Here is a 22,317-nt window from a genome sequence, read left to right on the forward strand (position 1 = left end):
GCAGAAATTCTTGCAGAAATTGTCCAAACTAGGTAACATCATCAGTAGAAGGGAGTGAGGTTTGAGAGGAGGAGGAGGAGGAGGAGGAGGAGGAGGAGGGGAACTGTGGGGTCCTTGATGCTCTCTAAGTTTGGTTGTTTTCTTACAGATGCTTCATTACCCAAACTAGGTAACATCATTAGCCCATTGCAGTGCACTGATCATGTTGCCTAGACTGGGTAATGAAACGTCTACAAGAAAACAACAAAGTTCAGAGAGCACCAAGAAGCATAGAATCTTAGGGCTGGAAGGGACCTTGAAGGTCTTTTAGTCCAACCCCTTACCTAAGAATGGTCTTCATATCATCCTGGACAAATGGTGTCCAAACTTTTCTTGAAAACCTCCAGTGGGGCTTCTTTGGTGCAAAGTCTCCTGAGCCCCCAAGGGAGAAACACCGGCTGAATGCAAAGCCAGGGTACACCTTTTTTAACTCTAACTTTTGTTCTTCACCATCCTCCCTCTTCCCACAATGTTTAACAGATGTTCCTTCTCATAACGGACCCCCGATGAACAGCCGGGGGGAAAAGGGAAATCTGACTGAAATAACTGAATTTCATCAGTGAGGATCTGAAGTGTACAAGGTATTTCCCAGTTTGTCGGAAAAAAATAGATTGGTGGAGTCATGAACAAGATGAAGGAGGAGGAGGAGGAGAACGTGTTATCAAGGAGAGTTAGAAATGCTGAGCCCCAAAGCCAAGGGTGAGATTGCCAACAGAAAACACAGTAAAATTATATTTGATACTCCGGTATTAAAAAGGAGAATGTGTCAGCAAAGCTAGTCCCTGTGAACTTAAAATGCTTGTATAATTAATGTAGGATAGTAAAAGAAGAGATACTCTGCATGGGAAGGAGATAAATTTAAACTAAACCAAGCAGAAGCAGGGGAAGGAGAGCGGGAAGACACACAAACACACAGACAAAAATAATAGGAGATATCTTGTGGAAATAATATCTGGAGACAAATACACTAAAATCAGTTTGAAAAACCACTTAAGAGATGGAGGCAATTTATTGCTGTAGACAAACCTCCCTGAAGCTGTTGTCTCCAGATGGGTTGGAACTGTAATTCATGAAATTCATGGCTAACTTAAATTATTATGATGATAATTTTTTTTAAAAAGCAGAGTCATTAGAGTGCACCAGCTGGAATTTCCCCAACAATGGTTCTGGGCCACCCAGAATTATTGGAGTTGGGTACCATATAAATTGAATAAAAGATGGATAAATAAATCAACAGATAAGAGGACAGGTAGAAATAAAAGTGAGAAGAAACAGCTCATTCAGCTAGGCCAGGCCATGAAGCACCTGGCAAGGACCCCTGGATGCCCCTTCATTATTGTAGGATCCATTATTGTAAAGATCTGACCGAGTTCCTTTTATACCAAACAGAATTGAGAGAATTATTTTGACTTTCTTTCATATACTTTAGATAAAGAATTAGAGTTATAGAGTGAGATAGCGAGAGAAACAGAGACAGAGAAGGAGGGAGGAAAGGAGGGAGAGAGAGAGAGAGGGAGAGAGAGAGAGAGAGATTTTGTTGTTGTTAGTTGCAAAGTCATGTCCAACCCATCGCAACCCCATGGACAACATTCCTCCAGGCCTTCCTGTTCTCTACCATCCTCTGGAGTCCATTTAAGCTCACACCAACTGCTTCAGTGACTCCATCCAGCCACCTCATTCTCTGTCGTACCCTTCTTCTTTTGCCCTCAATCTTTCCCAGCATTAGGCTCTTCTCCAGTGAATCCTTCCTTCTCATTAAGTGGCCAAAGTATTTCAGTTTCATCTTCAGGATCTGGCCTTCTAAGGAACAGTCAGGGTTGATCTCCTCTAGGACTGACTTGTTTGTTTGCCTTGCAGTCCATGGGACTCTCGGGAGTCTTCTCCAGCACCATAGTTCAAAGGCCTCAATTCTTTGGTGCTCAGCCTTTCTTGTGGTCCAACTTTCACAGCCATACATTGCAATTGGGAAAACCACGGCACTGACTACACGCACTTTTGTTGGCAGGGTGATGTCTCTGCTTTTTAGTATGCTGTCTAGATTTGCCATAGCTTTCCTCCTCAGGAGCAAGTGTCTTTTAATTTCTTGGCTGTAGTCCCCATCTGCAGTGATCTTGGAGCCCAGGAAAATTAAATCTGTCACTACCTCCATTTCTTCCCCATCTATCTGCCAGGAATTAAGAGGGCTGGATGCCATGATTTTAGTTATCTTAATGTTGAATTTCAAGCCAACTTTTGCACTCTCCTCTTTTACCCGCATCAAGAGGCTCTTAAGTTCCTCTTCGCTTTCTGCCATTAGAGTGGTATCATCTGCATATCTGAGGTTGTTGATATTTCTCTTAGCAATCTTAATTCCAACTTTTGATTCATCTAGCCCTGCCTTTCTCATGATGTGCTCTGCATATATGCTAAATAGGCAGGGCGATAGTATACAGCCTTGTTGGACTCCTTTCCCAATTTTGAACCAATCAGTGGTTCCGTGTCCAGTTCTCACTGTTGCTTCTTGACCCGCATACGGGTTGCTCAAGAGACAAATAAGATGGTCTGGTACTCCCATCTCTTTAAGGACTTGCCACAATTTGTTGTGATCCACACAATCAAAGGCTTTAGCATAGTCAGTGAAGCAGCAGTAGATGTTTTTCTGGAACTCCCTAGCTTTTTCCACGATCCAGCGTATGTTGGCAATTTGATCTCTAGTTCCTCCGCCTCTTCGAAATCCTGCATGTACTTCTGGTAGTTCTCGATCCACATATTGCTGGAGCCTAGCTTGTAGGATTTTAAGTATAATCTTACTAGCATGTGAAATGAGTACAATGGTGCAATAGTTTGAACATTCTTTGGCACTGCCTTTCTTTGGAATTGGAATGTAAATTGACCTTTTCCAATCCTGTGGCCACTGTTGAGTTTTCCAAATTTGCTGACAAATTGAGTATAGCACTTTTACTGCATCATCTTTTTAAGATTTTGAATAGCTCAGCTGGAATACTGTCACCTCCACTAACTTTGTTGTTGCTCAGATTTTCTAGGGCCCATTTGACTTCACATTCTAGAATGTCTGGCTCAAGGTCAGTGACCACCCTATTCGTGGTTATCAGGGATGTTAAGCTCGTTCTTGTATAGTTCTTCTGTGTAATTTTGCCACCTCTTCTTAATCTCTTCTGCTTTGTTAGGTCCCTGCCATTTTGGTCCTTTATCATGCCCATCTTTGCATGAAACGTTCCCTTCATATCTCCAATTTTCTTGAAGAGATCACTGGTCCTCCCTATTCTATTGTTTTCTTCTATATCTTTGCACTGTTCATTTAAGAAGGCATTCTTATCTCTTCTAGCTATTCTCTGAAATTCTGCATTCAACTGGGTGTATCTTTCTCTTTCTCCCTTGCTTTTCACTTCCCTTCTTTCCTCAGCTATTTGGAAAGCTTCCTCAGACAACCATTTTGCTTTCTTGCATTTCTTTTTCCTTAGGATGGTTTTAGTTGCTACCTTTTGTACAATGTTGCAAACCTCCGTCCATAGTTCTTCAGGCACTCTTGTCTATCAGATCTAATTCCTGAAATCTATTTGTCATCTCTACTGTATATTCATCAGGGATATGATTTAGTTCATACCTGAGTGGCCTAGTGCTTTCCCCTACTTTGTTCAATTTAAGTCTAAATTTTGCAACGAGAAGCTCATGATCTGAGCCACAGTCAGCTCCTGGTCTTGTTTTTACAGACTGTATAAAACTTCTCCATCTTTGGCTGCAGAGCACATATTCAATCTGATTTCTGTGTTGACCATCTGGTGATGTCCATGTTTAGAGTCATCTCTTGGGTTGTTGGAAAAGAGTGTTTGCTATGATCCTCGTATTATCTTGACAGAATTCTATCAGCCTCTGCCCTGCTTCATTTGTATTCTAAAGCCAAATGTGCCTGTTATTCCAGTTATCTTTTGGCTTCCTACTTTATCATTCCAATCCCCCATGATGATAAGGACATCATTTTTTGGTGTTAATTCTATAAGATGCTATAGGGCTTCATAGAACCGGTCAATTTCATCCTCTTCAGCACCAGTGATTGGGGCATAGACTTGGACTACTGTGATGTTGAATGGTTTGCCTTGGATTTGAACTGAGATCATTCTGTCATTTTGGGGATTGTATCCCAGTATTGCTTTTCCTACTCTTTTATTGATTATGAAGGCTATCCCATTTCTTCTGAGGGATTTTTGCCCGCAGTAGTATACCTGATAGTCATCTGAATTAAATTCACCCATTCCTGTCCATTTTAGTTTGTTGATTCCTAAGATGTCAATGTTCAGTCTTGTCATTTCTTGTTTGACCACGCCCAGCTTGCCTTGATTCATGGATCTTACGTTCCATGTTCCTATGGAGAAAAAATCTTTACAGCATCAGACTTTTCCTTTCACCATCAGATGCATCTACAACTGAGCATCCTTTCGGCTTTGGCCCAGTCGCTTCATTCTTTCTGGCACTACTAGTACTAGCCCTCCGCTCTTCCCCAGTAGCATATTGGACACCTTCCGACCTGAGGGGGTCATCTTGTGAACTCATATCTTTTTTCCTTTTTGTCCATGGGATTTTCATAGCAAAGCTACTGGAGTGGGTTGCCATTTCCTTCTCCAGTGGATGACATTTTGTCAGAACTCTCTGCTATGACCTGTTAGTTTGGGTGTCTCTGCACGGAATAGCTCATAGCTTCATTGAGCAACACAAGCCCCTTTGCCATGACAAGGCAGTAATCCATGAAGGATAGATAGAATAGAATTTATTGGCCAAGTGTGATTGGACACACAAGGAATTTGTCTTGGTGCATATGCTCTCAGTGTACATAAAAGAAAAAATACCTTCATCAAGGTACAACATTTACAACACAAATGATGGTCATAGGGTACAATTTAATCCTTAATGATAGCAACAAAAAGTTACAGTCATACAGTCATAAGTGGAAAGAGATTGGTGATGGAAACGATGAGAAGATTAATAGTAGTGTAGATTTAGTAAACAGTTTGACACTGTTGAGGGAATTATTTGTTTAGCAGAGTGATGGCCTTCGGGAAAAAACTGTTCTTGTGTCTAGTTGTTCTGGTGTGCAGTGCTCTATAGCGTTGTTTTGATGGTAGGAGTTGAAACAGTTTATGTCCAGGATGTGAGGGATCTGTAAATATTTTCACGGCCCTCTTCTTGATTCATGCAGCATACAGGTCCTCAATGGAAGATAGTTAGTTAGTTAGTTAGATAGATAGATAGATAGATAGATAGATAGATAGATAGATAGATAGATAGCTGCGCCGGGTCAGAGGCCGCAGAGGCACGACACGGTCTAAAGCCCCAGCCGCAGCCCGTTGCCAGGCTGCGGCTAGTTCCTCTGCCGTGCCGTGAGCCAGACCCTCAGGAAGTGGCCCAAGCTCCGTCCGGAACCTCTCCGGGTCCATCAGGCGCCTGGGACGGAACCAACGTTGTGGCTCCGTCTCCCTGCGGTGTTGAGTGGCGGTCAGAAAGTCCAGGCAAAGGAGAGAGTGATCTGACCATGACAAAGGTTCTATGATTACATCTCTCAAATCCAGATCCTTCAACCACTGACCAGAGATAAAAATAAGATCCAGAGTGCCACCCCCGATGTGAGTGGGGCCATCCACTACTTGAGTCAGGTCCAAGGCCGTCATGGAAGCCATGAACTCCCGAGCCACTGTCGATGACGAGCCGGCCGTTTCTGAACTCCCATGCTTTTTTCACGATCCAGCGTATGTTGGCAATTTGATCTCTAGTTCCTCCACCTCTTCGAAATCCTGCATGTACTTCTGGTAGTTCTCGATCCACATATTGCTGGAGCCTAGCTTGTAGGATTTTAAGTATAATCTTACTAGCATGTGAAATGAGTACAATGGTGCAATAGTTTGAACATTCTTTGGCACTGCCTTTCTTTGGAATTGGAATGTAAATTGACCTTTTCCAATCCTGTGGCCACTGTTGAGTTTTCCAAATTTGCTGACAAATTGAGTATAGCACTTTTACTGCATCTTCTTAAGATTTTGAATAGCTCAGCTGGAATACTGTCTCCTCCACTAACTTTGTTGTTGCTCAGATTTTCTAGGGCCCATTTGACTTCACATTCTAGAATGTCTGGCTCAAGGTCAGTGACCACCCTATTCGTGGTTATCAGGGATGTTAAGCTCGTTCTTGTATAGTTCTTCTGTGTAATTTTGCCACCTCTTCTTAATCTCTTCTGCTTTGTTAGGTCCCTGCCATTTTGGTCCTTTATCATGCCTATCTTTGCATGAAACGTTCCCTTCATATCTCCAATTTTCTTGAAGAGATCACTGGTCCTCCCTATTCTATTGTTTTCTTCTATATCTTTGCACTGTTCATTTAAGAATGTATTCTTATCTCTTCTAGCTATTCTCTGAAATTCTGCATTCAACTGGGTGTATCTTTCTCTTTCTCCCTTGCCTTTTGCTTCCCTTCTTTCGTCAGCTATTTACAAAGCTTCCTCAGACAGCCATTTTGCTTTCTTGCATTTCTTTTTCTTTGGGATGGTTTTAGTTGCTATCTCTTGTACAATGTTGCGAACCTCTGTCCGTAGTTCTTCAGGCACTCTGTCTATCAGATCTAATTCCTTAAATCTATTTGTCACCTCTACTGTATATTCATCAGGGATATGATTTAGTTCATACCTGAGTGGCCTGGTGCTTTTCCCTACTTTCTTCAATTTAAGCTTAAATTTTGCAAGGAGAAGCTCATGATTTGAGCCACAGTCAGCTCCTGGTCTTGTTTTTATTGACTGTATAAAACTTCTCCATCTTTGGCTGCAGAGCACATAATCAATCTGATTTCTGTGTTGACCATCTGGTGATGTCCATGTGTAGACTCGTCTCTTGGGTTGTTGGAAGAGTGTTTGCTATGACCATCGTATTATCTTGACAGAATTCTATCAGCCTGTGCCCTGCTTCATTTTGTACTCCAAGGCCAAACTTGCCTGTTATTCCGCTTATCTTTTGGCTTCCTATTTTAGCATTCTAATCCCCCATGATGATAAGGACATCATTTTTTTGGTATTAATTCTATAAGATGCTATAGGGCTTCATAGAATTTCATCCTCTTCAGCACCAGTGATTGGGGCATAGACTTGGACTACTGTGATGTTGAATGGTTTGCCTTGGATTTGAACTGAGATCATTCTGTCATTTTGGGGATTGTATCCCAGTATTGCTTTTCCTACTCTTTTATTGATTATGAAGGCTATCCCATTTCTTCTGAGGGATTTTTGCCCGCAGTAGTATACCTGATAGTCATCTGAATTAAATTCACCCATTCCTGTCCATTTTAGTTTGCTGATTCCTAAGATGTCAATGTTCAGTCTTGTCATCTCTTGTTTGACCACGCCCAGCTTGCCTTGATTCATGGATCTTACATTCCATGTTCCTATGGAGAAAAAATCTTTACAGCATCAGACTTTTCCTTTCACCATCAGATGCATCTACAACTGAGCATCCTTTCAGCTTTGGCTCAGTTGCTTCATTCTTTCTGGTACTACTAGTACTAGCCCTCCGCTCTTCCCCAGTAGAATATTGGACACCTTCCGACCTGAGGGGGTCATCTTGTGGACTCATATCTTTTTTCCTTTTTGTACTGTCCATGGGATTTTCATAGCAAAGCTACTGGAGTGGGTTTCCATTTCCTTCTCCAGTGGATGACGTTTTGTCAGAACTCTCTGCTATGACCTGTTAGTTTGGGTGTCTCTGCACGGAATAGCTCATAGCTTCATTGAGCAACACAAGCCCCTTTGCCATGACAAGGCAGTAATCCATGAAGGATAGATAGAATAGAATTTATTGGCCAAGTGTGATTGGACACACAAGGAATTTGTCTTGGTGCATATGCTCTCAGTGTACATAAAAGAAAAAATACCTTCATCAAGGTACAACATTTACAACACAATTGATGGTCATAGGGTACAATTTAATCCTTAATGATAGCAACAAAAAGTTACAGTCATACAGTCATAAGTGGAAAGAGATTGGTGATGGAAACGATGAGAAGATTAATAGTAGTGTAGATTTAGTAAACAGTTTGACACTGTTGAGGGAATTATTTGTTTAGCAGAGTGATGGCCTTCGGGAAAAAACTGTTCTTGTGTCTAGTTGTTCTGGTGTGCAGTGCTCTATAGCGTTGTTTTGATGGTAGGAGTTGAAACAGTTTATGTCCAGGATGTGAGGGATCTGTAAATATTTTCACGGCCCTCTTCTTGATTCATGCAGCATACAGGTCCTCAATGGAAGATAGTTAGTTAGTTAGTTAGTTAGTTAGATAGATAGATAGATAGATAGATAGATAGATAGATAGATAGATAGATAGATAGATAGATAGATAGATAAAATGATATTGATAAGATAGATAGATAGAAGAGAGGGAGGGAGGGAGGGAGGGAGAAATAGTGAGGAGGAGGGAGGGAAGGAGGGAGAGGAAGATTGAGAGAAGGAAAGAGAGATGGTAGATAGATAGATAGATAAATAAGATAGATGATAGAAGAGAAGGAGGGGGGAAGGGATGGAGGGAGAGACGGAGAGAAAGAGAGAGACAGAGATCTGCCATCAGGAGAGAGGTGGATAGATGGAGAGATATAGATGATAGATAGATTAGGCAGATGATAGAAGAGAGGGAGGGAGGAGGGAGGAAGAGAGAGCAAGAAGGAGGGAGGGAAGGAGGGAGAGAGAGTAGATAGATAGATAGATAGATGATAGATATAGAGAGATGGATGGATAGATGGATAGATATAGATGATAGATAGGTAAGTTAGATGATAGAAGAGAAGGAGGAGGGAAGAGAGTGAGAGAAAGAGAGAGAGAGAAACAGAGATCTGCGATCAGGAATAAAAGAGAGCAATTTTCTTCCCTTCTCTTGCCCCAACAAGCAGTTGAAAAAAACACTTTTTTGCACATAGCCATTATATAAACATTTTACTGAAATCTCCTGAAAGCACAACCACCCAATTGAAAACCTTTCTAACTGGCACTATCCATAGGCAATTTGCTTCTATTCCTCACACTAGACACAATCGGAAATTTAAATTGTTTTAAATTTGCATTCAAAATGTCAAGCAAGTTTGTGTGTGTGTATGTGTATGTATATGTATGTATGTATGTGTGTGTGTGTGTATGTATGTGTATATATGTATGTATGTATGTATGTGTGTGTGTATGTGTAGGTATATGTATGTATGTATGTATGTGTGTGTGTGTATGTATGTGTATATATATAAATACTGTAAATATATATGTGTGTGCGTGTATGTACACACACACACATATTGCACACATATTATTCGGTCTTGAGCTCATTCATTTGAGCTACAGAGCACACCTGATTAAACAACCACAACTAGAGACAACAACGTCAACAGGATGAAAAGGCTGCAATATAAATATCTTCCGTTTAACTGGAGAGCGAAAAAAAGGCTTCATTTTCTGGGTCAGAACTCAAAAGAAACAGTGATGCAAGGGGGGAAAAAAGAGGGCAGTAAAAAAACATCAGCCGAAACATACGGGATCAAAAGCAAGATTATCTCAGCAATACTATCCTAGGGACCCGTCATGTTGATTTCTGCCTTTTAAAGATACCCCGAGCGATGCTTGAATCAGGCAAAGTTAGCATTAAAAAGGACATGCCAGCTCAAACCAGCCTCTGAAGTGTTGCTGCTAACAGGGTGAATCTGAAATAAGAATCGACAAAAAGCTGTTGCATTTGAAGTCCGCTGGGCAAGGAAAGCCAGCTGTTAAGACACAATTTAATTGCCCACCTATAAGGCAGCTAATGGCACAAAAAATGGATTGGAATAAATGTGCAGTAGGAAAAAAAAAAGGGTTGGGGGGAGGAAACAGACCTAATGAATTCCATAACTGGCTGATTTAGGAATCTGAGACTTGTAGTTTTAATCCCTTTGGATGGCACCAGGGCAAGGAGGATTTTAATTCCCAAACCTTGCCTTTCACTCTTTGCTTTTAGCCATTTGATTGCAAAAATTCTTGAAACGGCACTAACCTAATCCTGACCTTGGTGCCAACCCTGAAGTGAGCCATCTTGGAGGCTTCAGGGTTGCCACATAATGGTGGGAGGTGGGGAGGAAATAGTTAAGATGGGGTTTTGTAGCCAAAACAAGAAAGTTTTCCTGTGGGAAGTAAAGACATTCTCACAGATGGCTGGCCAAAGGAGGAGCAAGCAACCCAGCAACCGGCCAGCACCTGGCTTGGACAGCGTGACCAGTGACTTGGGGGGGGGAGTGGAAACTTTTACTTTTAATTAGGTGAAAGCCGTGGGAAATTCCAGAGTTGGCTTTCACCAGTTTGTGCCAATATGAAGTAAGCAATAAGCTGTTCTTTGAGGAACCTGTCTGCCTTGGGATTCTGTTTTCTATGGGTGCATTACTTAGAACCCTGACACTTTGAATAAATGGTGACTCTAGCAATATAACTCTGGGTTAAATATTTGATAGTTCTGAAAGTACAGTAATGTAAAGTAAAACGGATTAACTAAGTTGGTCTTTGGAGAAGGAATGGATCAAAAAAGGGAAAGAATGAACATCTGGAATGTGGGATATTTCTGAGAAATATGAATGTTGATGTCCACCTGAAAGACCAGCCCTTTGCATCTAGTAGTCTATAGGTAGTTCTGAACTAACAACCATTTGTTAAGTAACAGCTCAAAGTTACAGTGGCACTGAAAAAGCAGACTTACAAAGGTCCTTGTACTTATAATCATCTTAGGATCTCCATTGTTGTGTCTTGCCCGTGTCAAACTATTCACTAAGGCTGCACTACTATTAATCTTCTCATCGTTCCCATCACCAATCTCTTTCCACTTATGACTGTATGACTGTAACTTTGTTGCTGGCAATCCTTATGATTTATATTGATATATTGACCATCAATTGTGTTGTAAATGTTGTACCTTGATGAAGGTATCTTTTCTTTTATGTACACTGAGAGCATATGCACCAAGACAAATTCCTTGTGTGTCCAATCACACTTGGCCAATAAAAATTCTATTCTATTCTATTCTATGTTCTACATCAATAATTTTCATGGAGAACTTTTAAATTCTTCACAAGAAGCCGAGATAGCTTTCTCTGGGTATCTTGCTGCATCTCCATAGTAATATTAGGAGGGTAGAACACAAGAATGATGGTGTCAGATCCACCATCATAACTGCCATCCTGGTGAAAGGGGCGTCAGAGGCAGGCTTGCTGGCATTTTTCACATGCTTTTGTTTTTTGCTGTAACTGCTTGGGAGGGGGGTTGTCTTTGGAGATGGAGCAACATGGGACAGTAGCTCTGCGGACCGGATGTGATGGCAGTGGGGGGAGAAGGAGTGGTTTCGCATGCATGCACACCGCTTGTGCAAATGCAGCTTCACATGCTTGTGCACTCGCCCGCCGCTTGTGCGGACCAGGGGTTGGGGACCCTTGTACTAGGACACCTAGCTCCTTCTCACAGGCACCAACTGTTGAGCCAGGTGCTTGCCTATTTTAGAGCTGTGCATTTGGTTTTTCCTGCCTATGGCTAAAGGTAAAGATTCCCCTCACACATTATGTGCTAGTTGTTCCCGATTCTAGGGGACAGTGCTCATCTATGTTTCAAAGCCGAAGAGCCAGTGCTGTCCGAAGACATCTGCGTGGTCATGTGGTCAGCATGACTAAACACCAAAGGCTTACCGACAAAGGTGATCCCTTTTTGTCTACTTGCATTTTTTACATTTTTTCGAACTACTAGGTTGGCAGAAGCTGGGACAAGTAACGGCAGCTCACCCCATTACGTGGCACTAGGGATTCGAACCGCTGAACTGCTGACCTTTCGATCCACAAGCTCAGCGTCTTAGCCACTGAGCCATCACTCAGTCCTATGGCTAGGACCTTAAGATCTCCCCTGCATTGTTGGACATGTCAACCTCACCCCCTCAAAAACATACTTTGATAAAATAGGGTAACTCGCCCTTTCTATAGGATCTCATAAACTCATCTTATAACACCGGACCTGATTAAATATCCCAGAAACTCTGATCACTTTTATGTAAAATTATTATTATCAGATCAGGATGATTCAGTCTCTCGGAACATAGCTACATTTTGTTACGCTGCCTGTAAAATTAGGCAGAGTTTGGTTGAGTTTGGTCAGAGTTAGGCATTATAGTAGTTCTCAAGTTACACTAGTTTGTTTAGTGACCATTCCAAGTTACAATGGCACGGAAAAATGGACTTAAGACAGTTTTTCACAGTTACGACCTGTGCAGAATCAGGCAACTGATTCATATTTATGACCATGGCAGCGTCCCAGGGTCACGTGATCCCCTTTTGTGACCTTCTGACAAGCAAAGTCCATGGGGAAGTCAAATTCACTTAACAACCGGGTTACTAACTTAACAACTATAGTGATTTGCTTAACGACTGTAGCAAGAAAGGTCATAAAATGGAGCAAAACTCACCTAAGAAATATTTTTTTTATTTCTTTTCACATAATAAATGTCATAAATAAAACAACATATCTTGAAGAATATATATCTATATATAAGTAAAAAAAATATGCATCAACTATATTAATTTGATATAATGAAGGAAACAATAAGACAGGAACGGTAGGCACTATTGTGCTCTTATGCACGCCCCTTATATGTATGTCACTTAACAACATGTATGTCACTTAACAATATATGTATGCCCTTATATGCCCTTATATGTATGTCACTTAACTTAACAATATGTCACTTAACAACAGAGATTTTGGGCTCAATTGTGCTCACAAGTAAAGGACTGCTTGTATTTCTTTTTCAATTTCATATCTGCCTTATAACTTAAAATCTGGGCAAAAATTTGATTGGGATAGTATAAGTTCTCCTGCCTTGAGCAGGGGGCTGGACTAGGTGATCTCCAAGGTTTCTTCCAGCTCTAGGATTCTATGTTCTATTATGCCTTGTTTTATTTGGTTCTGTTTTTTCTTTTCTTTTATTATGTTTAATTTTTTTGTGCTGCTTTATGACCGTAATAAAGATTGAACTGAACTGAATAGAATAGCTTTACTTCCATGGGGGGGAAATATTTCAGGACCAGCAGCATAAATTTAGAAAGGCAATCACTCATTTGTTAGCATCCACCCCCACAACGGCTCCCCAGAGATAAATCAATACACAAACAAGTTCCACCCCCCTTCCCTCTCTCTCCATTTAGACTCAGCTAACACATGGGAAAACTCCATCCAAAGAAAACCAGAGAGAACATCTGACAAGTATAGAGGCAGGGGTTGGCTGCTGAGGGTTCACAGGGGTTCAGGAGAATCTCTAGCAAAGATTCTGTGCTGTTCGGAGAACCCCCAAATCCCACTCCTCGGTGGCCCCGCCCACCCCATCCCTCCCAGGAGTCCCCACGCGGCCCGTTTTGGATGCAGGGAAGTGCAAGGCGCGCGTGGAGGCTCAGGGAGGGGGAAAACGGGCCTACTAGATGTTTGGGAACAGGCCCATTTCCCGCCCCCAGAGGGCCTCTGGAGCCTGGGGAGGCCATTTTTGCCCTCCTGAAAGCCCAAGGAATGCCTCTGGAGCCCTGGGAGGGCAAAAACGCCCCCCCCCGCTATGGTGTAAGAGGCCGACTAGGCCACGCCCACCATGGCCACGCCTACCCAGCAACCTGGCAGAGAATTCCTTGGTAAAATTTTTGAAGCCCACTGCTATATAGAGGGTAAAAACAACAGCCCTGTGCAACTGTTTGAAAATAAAAGGGACCAAATTCGGCAATGCGTAGCTTCTGACGATATCGTTTTCATTCTGCACATTTTTAGACAACGGCACCACTTCTAGCCTTTGACTAAAAGAGGCTCATTTAAATGTTACAGCTCTCGACTCTTGCTCTGAGAAATGCTATTCTCACCGGAGACAGAAACTGCATGAAAGGAGCAGAAAAACAACACAAATATACAGAATAGTTGGGATGCCTTGTCACAGATCGTTCTCAACTGACTGGAACTTCCATTGCTAAGTGTGGCGGTCATTAAGTGAACCATACCCAATTTGATGAGCTTTTTTGTGCAGGGTCATTGAACGAATTTGCCTTCCTTCATTGAATTTTCTTATCAGAAGCTAGCCAGGCAAGTCACAAATGCAGTCATTGTCAATAGATGCCAGTTGTCGAGAACTTAAATCTCAATCATATGATTGCTGGGAACTCTGCAACTGTCATAAGTGCGAGGATGGGTCATGAGTCACTTTTTTCAGCACCGTTGTAACTTCAAACAGATGGTCATAAATCAAGGACTATCTGTGTTCGCAAAGCAAAGAAGATTATCAGTGTATACAGAATAATGGAGTTGGAAGGGACCTTGTAGGTCATCTAGTCCAACCCCCCACCCACTCAAGCAGGAGACCCTACACCATTTCTATCCTAAATTATCCTAAAGCCCTAGTAGATAGCATTCTTGTTTCTGCTCTGGAAAAAAAATCCTACTCCTTCTACCTGTCAGGGTTCCAATGGATGCTCTAATTAAATCACGAGCCTCAGAGCCAAGCTTCAAAAGAAATCCAGTTATTTATTAGGAGCTTCATGTCGGCAGTTCCCAAGTGAAGCCAGCTCTGACCCTACGTAATTTACACCCAAATTATGACCGGCTTCCCCCTCCCCCCAGGGTGTGTCATCAATCACATTCACCAACGGAGTGGGTTGTAGAGGTCACCCCCCTCCAGCTACTGTGGGTAACCCTGGGATACAGCCTCGAGAGACAGCAACTCAGAACAGGCGAGTTGACACTACCATAAAATATCTAAAATGAGAAAGCCTTCTCAACTTTGCAAATCCTCAGCATCTGGCAACACATTCACTCCAAAGTACCTGAGGGCAGGACTAGTTAACAATGGGTGGAAGCTTGTCAAAGAGAACTCTAACCTAGAAGTTGGAGGTTCATCCTGTTCTTCTGGATTTCTCTCTTTTGATGTTTCCATCCCATAATTTCTGATCCAGTTCTAAGAAGAGCAACTAAGATGATTAAAGACCTGGAGACAAAAACATAGGAAGAACGCTTGCAGGAATTGGATCTAGAGAAAAGAAGGACTGGGGGTGGGGGGGATACATGATAGCAGGATTCCAGTACTTGGGGGACTGCCCCAAAGAAGAGCGAGGTCCACCTATTGTCCAAAGCACCAGAGGGCAGAATAAGAAACAATGGGTGAAAAATAATCGAGGAGAGAAACAACCTGGAATTAAAGAGAAACTTAACACTGAGAACAAATAACTGGTGGAACAGTTTGCCACCAGAAGTTTTGGGTGCCCCATCCCTGGATGTTTTTTTAAGAAGAGACTGGACAGTCACTTGTCTGGAGTGGTTCTCCTGATTGAGCAGGGGGCTACTACCTGTTGAAGAGGATGTAGAAAAAATGCTTTTAAAAGCCTCTGATGATCCCAGCTGAGCCATGCGATCACCAGAGGCTTTTTTTTTTACTTTTAAAAGCATTCTTTCGGCAGAAGAAAAAATGCTTTTAAAAGTAAAAAAAAAAAACCCTCTGATGATTGCGTGGCTCATCATCTTGGACTGAAATAAGGAGAAATTTTCTGACAGTGAGAACAATTAAATAATTGAATAGCTTGAATTCTGGAGTTGTGGTGCTCCATTCCTGGAGGTTTTCAAAAAAAGACTGGATGACTGTTTGACTGGGATGATATTAAGTTCTCCTATTTGAAGAGGAGGTTGGACTAGAAGACCTTCAAGGTCCTTTCCAACCCTATGATTTTATGTTCTGTGTTCACCCACTCCCTTGATTGCTGTTGACCCTTATCTAACTATATCCAGTTGCTGAACATTAGTTAACAAGATTCCTGTGTATAGACTAGAAGACCTCCAAGGTCCCTTCCAGCTCTATTCTATTCAATAAACCGGTTAAATTGGACCGCATGTGGGCCTGATCTTTCCCACCTGACATAAAGGGTTGATTCAAAAGAAGAATGCAGGTCAGCCATTCAGAGCTGGATAGAGCTGAATAGCTTGAAAAATGTCATGACCAATCCGGAACACAAATATTCTGCACTGCAGCCATCTACTCAACGTTGACAATTACAAATAAATTAGCAAGCCAGGATATATGTCTGCCTCCGATATTGCATCAAGATGCTCAGATATTTAGAAGAAGAGTCACTACCGCTATTTCATTTCAAGTAGTTTGGAGAAAATCCGAGCCTCTCTTCTGGACTCATTAAACTACCCTTAATGTAAGATGCGCTGGAGAGAGGGTGCTTCATGCCAAGATCAGAGGATCTTGCACAGTTCATCAACCGACAACAGCAGAGAAGAGACCTGGGTATCAAGTAGCTGCAAAATTTAGTGGACTAAATTTCCGCTTGCTACATCAGCTAAGTTCTAGCTGGCACGCTTAATATCTCCTCTGAAGCAACTTTGGATGGCATTTCCAAAAGAGAAGTGAAATAGTAGCTGACTCATTCTGTTTTTCTTTTGCTACCTTCATGCTTTCCAAAACGGCAAATACAGAGGTATATGCTTTAATTATTGTGGTTGTTACTCTGATCGTTGTTATTATTATTGCTGTAAAATGCTGTGTTAGAGCGTGACATATACAGGGTTGCAGCATGAAACTTCGTCCCTTAACAAAGGGTCTAACGACAACCCACTGCAGCCAACTCTCTGTGGCCAACTTGCCATGGGACAATTCACTATAAGAGCTACACTAATATCGAAGAAATAGTGGAATGGAATAGAATAGAATAGAATAGAATAGAATAGAATAGAATAGAATAGAATAGAATAGAATAGAATAGAATAGAATCTTGGATTCTATTCCAGAATCCAGCCCCCTGTTCAAGCAGGAGAACCTATACCATTTCAGATAAGCAACTGTCCAGTTTCTTCTTAAAAACATCCAGTGATGAGAGTACCCACAATTTCTGGTGGCAAGCTGTTCCACTGATTAATTGTCCTCACTGTGAGGAAGTTTCTCCTTAATTCCAGGTTGCTTCTCTTCCATTATTTCTTGTCCTGCCCTCTGGTGCTTTAGAAAATAATTTGACCCCCTCTTCTTTGTGCAGCCACTCAAATACTGGAACAGTGCTATCATGTCACCCCTAATTCTACTTTTCTTTAGACTAGCCAAACCTAAATCCTGCAGTTGTTCTTCATATGTTTTAGTCTCCAGGCCTTTGATCATCCTGGCTGCCCTTCTCTGCACTTTTTCCAAAGTCTCAACATCTTTTCTATAATGTGGTGTCCAAAACTGGATGCAGTATTCCGGTTGTAGCCTTACTAAAGCTTTATAAAGCGTGATTTTGATTCTATGCCTCTGTTTATACAATTATTCAATGTATTAGCTTTTTTTTTTTTTGCTGCTGCACACTGTTGGCTCATATTTAAGTGATCGTCTTAGTCATACTCAGTTAATCAAACAGTCTCTACTGATGGACTAAGCAGGACTCGCACCAAGTACCAGCAGGCCTACCCTCTCTATCTTACTGTACCCATTTATTTTACCTGTGTTCTGCCATTGATCGGGGAAGGGAGGGGGAAACAAATGGGCAATTAAAAAACTGCGTGATTTTATGGGAATTAGGGAGGGGGGGAATTGAAAGTTGAGGACGAAGAGCGGCTTGGAATTTGGTTCCTGCTGGAGCGCTGGCCTCTTTAAGGCAAAGTGTGACATTTTGCCAGCCTAAATACCTCAAATTTTCTCATAACATTGTGCCTGTCCTGAATTGGTGGCACCCAACCAGATTATGGGCGTTTTTAATTATGGATTTTTTTACCAGGGGTTTTAATTCTGAATGGAAGCATGGGAATTTTTAGATTCTGCTCGACTCTCCTGCAATCAGCAAATCTTAGTAAAAGTGCCTTTTCACTTCAAATGGAGTCGAGAGTTTCACTTCCCTAAGGGATCGGACAGAAGCAGGTCTGACAACCTGCTTGGATGAGACCATTCGATTATTCGGGGACCTCAGTAAAATAATTTCAGATGCACAAAGCAGAACCAAAACTGCTGGAACACCTCCTCCCTCCCACGAACAATTCGTTTATTGCAATGCATCTCTTTCTTCAGTTGCTCTCTAGGGTCGATCATTCTTGTTACAGCAAGATAGCAGAATTTCAGGTAATCCTCGACTTACAACTACAACTGAGTCCAACATTTCTGTTGCTAGGCGAGACACTTGTTAAGTGAATTTTGCTCTATTTTATGCCCTTTCCTTACCACAGTTGTTAAGTGAATCAATGCAGTTGCTAAGTGGGTAACACAGTTGTTAAATAAATCTGGCTTCCCCTTTGACTTTGCTTGTCAGAAGGTCACAAAAGGGGATTATGTGACCCCGCTGCAACCGTCATAAATGTGAGTCAATTGCTAAGCATCCAAATTTTGACCACAGGGATGATTCAACAGTCGTGTGAAAAATGGTCATAGCTCACTTTTTTTTATGCCATTATAACTTTGAATAGTCACTAAATGAACTGCGGGATGTTCGACAAACAAGGCTGCTGGCTGAACTGGGTGCTTTTTGCTTGAGCAGGGGGTTGGACTAGAGGACCTCCAAGGTCCCTTCCAACTGTTATTCTGCTTTCTTAAAAGGAGCACTGAAGAACAATAAGCTTTCTTTGCAGTAGTAATATTCACTTACCTTCCCGACCCGTTTGGAAATGTGAGCGCGCTCGCGCAGACCCTTCGCATGTGCAGAGCCTTCTGCGCATGCGCAGAGCGTCCGTGTTGACATCCGGGCAGGTTGGCAGAGCCTCCCGCCGCCACCGCTAACGGTTCACCTGAACCAGGTAGAACCGGTAGAATCCTACCACTGTTTATTTGTGCAATGCGTTTTCTGATACCTCTGTTTAAACCCACCAATGCAGCTAATCTATTTTGTTTAGTTCCAATTCTAACTGTTCTAAAGTGATAATGTACTAATTGTACCTGTCTCGCAGGAATGCTTTCTAAATACCGTAGCATCAAAGTTCAGAGGATTCCTAAGTGTTTCTCTGCCACCTTTCTAAAAAAATACTTTCCTAAAATATTTTTCTTTCAAACTCAGTTTCACTTTGAAATGTCAATTTGAAGCAATTCAATTCAAATTCAATTGCCTTCCCCCAGCATCTGCCATCCAGCTGTGCTAGATTCCCACTGAAGGCAAAATCAGACACATTTGGCAAGTAGTCTGGATAGATAGAAGGTTGATCTAAAGGATCATGTCAATAAAAGTAGAATGCCTTTTGAATTCTAACTATTTTTGCACACTAGCTTTTATAGCAATGAAGTCTGGAGGCAAGATCTTGGGGAAAACATTGGTATGGTGATGGTTACCATGGTTACCATGGTCCATGACCACCATGGTCCACTCCACACCATTTGGTGAATAACCATCAGCTGCCTTGCAAATATATAAAAATATTACGCTAAGCTGTAAGCAAAGCACACCAGGTGAAGAGGGAAACCAGAAACCTGCTGAGTTTTCACAACACATGCTTAATCTGGTTTTATTAAATTCACATTTTCTGAGTTTCAACAATACATTGAATCATAAACTAACCAAGTAGTCCGCATTCACACAGCATTCAAAACCATAAGGGACTAACCAAGATAACATTTAAAAAGTTTAGTCTTTCAAGAGGTTTGTAACTGAGCTAATTAATATGTTTGTTCAGTGTGGGATGAAGAGGTTAATGAACATGATTGTGTGTCAAATTTTAACGAACAATATTTGAGGGGCTGCCACAAAGAAGAGGGGGTCAACATATTTTCCAAAGCACCAGAAGGCAGGACAAGAAGCAACGGATGGAAACTAATCAAGCAGAGAAGCAATCTAGAACTAAGAAGAAATTTCCTGATCAGTGATCCACTAATCAGTGGAATGGGTTATTTCCAGAAATTGTGGGTTCCCCATCTTTGGAGGTTTTTAAAAAGAACACCAGCCACCTGTCCGGATTGGTATAGGGTCTCCTACTTCAGCAGGGGGTTGGGTTAGATGACCTCCAAGGTCCCTTCCAACTCTGCTATTTGTAATTCTTGCACCCAGTATACAAAATAATTGAGGGCACCAATCCTAAACAACATCAGAAAAGTTCTTGTTCACAGTACAAAAACCTATCGTAAGTTCATTAGCCAAATGTTTTTCAACATTACACAACCACATTCTTTGACATGGCAAAATTGAGAACTGAGTGAGAGAACGGCTTGTATTTCACAGTTCTAGCAGGAAAAGTGCATGTTCCTTCTTTATTGATAAACAAAGCCTTTCTTATCACTTGCGATTCCTACCAATGCACAATTAGCCTTCAGATCGATTAAACAAAACAACAAGAAAATCTATTATCCTTGATTTCCAAAAGAAACTCTATGTAAATCATTTTCAGAGGAGATTCTCTTTTTTAAGATTTGCCAATGCTTAAAAAAAACCAGCACTGCCCGTTTATATAACTTTTAACAAAATTTAAATCATTTGCATAAACCTTCCTAATATCAACCCCATAAGAAAAACTCTATTTGATCAGATCTAACACGCCAAATCTGTTCCGATCTGAGAAACTGGAAAACGATTTTTCGCTTTCCCAGCTAAATTCCAATACATTACAACTCTTACATGTCAGGAGGGAGTCATAAAATATTAATTCTTGAAGAAAGACAGACAGAGAGAGAGAGAGAGGAAGAGGGGAATGTCTTCCCCTTCCCTAGGGGAAATAGCCTCAGCCATTATTCTTTGTCCAGGATTCTCCTTTCCCTGCAAAGCAAGTTGGATTGCAGTTAATAGTTTTAAGTGGAAAAAAACTTCAACCGACTTGCCAAGAAGATTGTGAAACTTAATGATTGTAAACTTACTGAAAGGCGGAAAAAGATTTCTAGGAATTTCTAGGGCTGTTTGAAAAGTTGATGCACCTGGAGATATTGTTGTTGGTTGTCGAATTGTGGCAACTGGCAGGCACCACAGTCAAGGGAGAAAGGATACCTGACCCTCTGGCTCCCACCCACCCACCCGATTGACTGCGATGGGAAAAAAAGGACCACAGATTCTTAAGGTCTTCAGGAAAGGCTGAGAGCCCCCTCCTCCCTCAAGGAAGCCTTTTGCAGCTGCTCCGGGAGAAACCCACTTCCTATTTTGCAAAAAAATAAACAAACAACCCAGGACTCTGGGTTTCCAAGTTCCCCCTCCTGGGTTTCTGAGCCAGGCTGCTTTGGAGGAGGGGGTCTTTCTCCAGAATGGAGCGATGGGGAGGAACATCTCCACCAAAGGTCCCTCTGGACCAGCTCAGGGGCTACCATAACCCCCACCCCAAAATCTCGCCTCGTCCCCTAACCCTCTCAACTCCGGGGGACGCCAGACTTGGCTCCCTCAAAGCCTTTTCCTCTTCTCCTCCCAAAACACTGAGAGGCACGGGGCCCGCCCAGTGACTCAGAGGCTCAGGATAGACTGCCCCCGCTGCTGGAGGCTCTGCCGGCGCCCAGCGCGAGGGTCTTTCCAAGGGAAAGCTAAGTCGTCTGCTAAGGGAGGGTTCCCGGGGCAGCCGAGAGATCGCCCAGCCCGGGGAAACCCCGACTGCCACCCCCCTCACCCCAAAACGAACAGGAGAAAGACTCCGGGGTGGGGGTGGGCAAGCTGAGAAGCTGGAGCCAGGGCCAGGTGAGGGCAGGCGGACAGGTACGATAGGCAGGCATCTCCCACCCTTCCTTCCATTCCACACACACACACCCCCGACTCACGTCCAGGATGACGGAGGTGCCCTTCTTCTGCTCGGCGCCGGCGGCCGCGGGGCCCTCGGGCAGCAGCTCCCGCTCGGGCAGGGGGCTCTTGCCGTCGCTCATCTTGGTGACCACCCAGCGCAGCAGCCCGTCCAGCCCTCTTCCGCTCGCCGGCTGCGGCTGCTGGCGGAGCAGCCTGTGGACGCTCTCGCGGCAGTAACGCGCTGCTTGCTCACACATCTTTCACCGACGCCTTCATGCTGGAGCCGGGGGTATTCCCTCCCTCCCCCCAGCCAAGCCCCGGCTACCTCCGCGCCCAAGCCCACCCTTGCGCGCCCCCCGCAGGAGGCAGCCGGAGCCAAGCAAGCAAGCGGGCGGGCGGCCAGGACTGGCCCCGCCGAGGGGGGCGAGAGGGAATTAAAAGCCGGAGGGGAGGGGGCGGGAGGGAGAGGGGAGGGGGCGCGCGGCAGGCGGGTCTTCTTGTCTCCGAGCCAGCCGCGCCTGGGAAAGAAGGATGAGCAATTGCCTGAAGTTTCCTGGGTACCAGGTCTTGGGGGGCGGAGGGGGGGGGGAGAGAATTGAAAAGCCTAACGCAAAGGAAAAGGG

The 22,317-nt window shown here is 43.0% G+C and overlaps 1 protein-coding gene across 2 annotated transcripts in view; it reads right to left on the reverse strand.

Annotated features, from left to right (window-relative positions):
* NECAB2 (N-terminal EF-hand calcium binding protein 2) overlaps positions 1 to 21,972 on the reverse strand; it is a 274,142-nt gene extending 252,170 nt beyond the window's left edge. For both annotated transcript variants that reach the window (XM_058154969.1, XM_058154970.1), the window contains exon 1: positions 21,733 to 21,972. In XM_058154969.1, the coding sequence (XP_058010952.1) occupies positions 21,733 to 21,951 (219 nt within the window). In that variant the 5' untranslated portion in view covers positions 21,952 to 21,972. The remainder of the gene's footprint in view (positions 1 to 21,732) is intronic.
* Positions 21,973 to 22,317: the final 345 nt, after the last annotated feature.

Source organism: Ahaetulla prasina, chromosome 12, assembly GCF_028640845.1.
Source record: "Ahaetulla prasina isolate Xishuangbanna chromosome 12, ASM2864084v1, whole genome shotgun sequence".
NCBI lineage: Eukaryota > Metazoa > Chordata > Lepidosauria > Squamata > Colubridae > Ahaetulla > Ahaetulla prasina.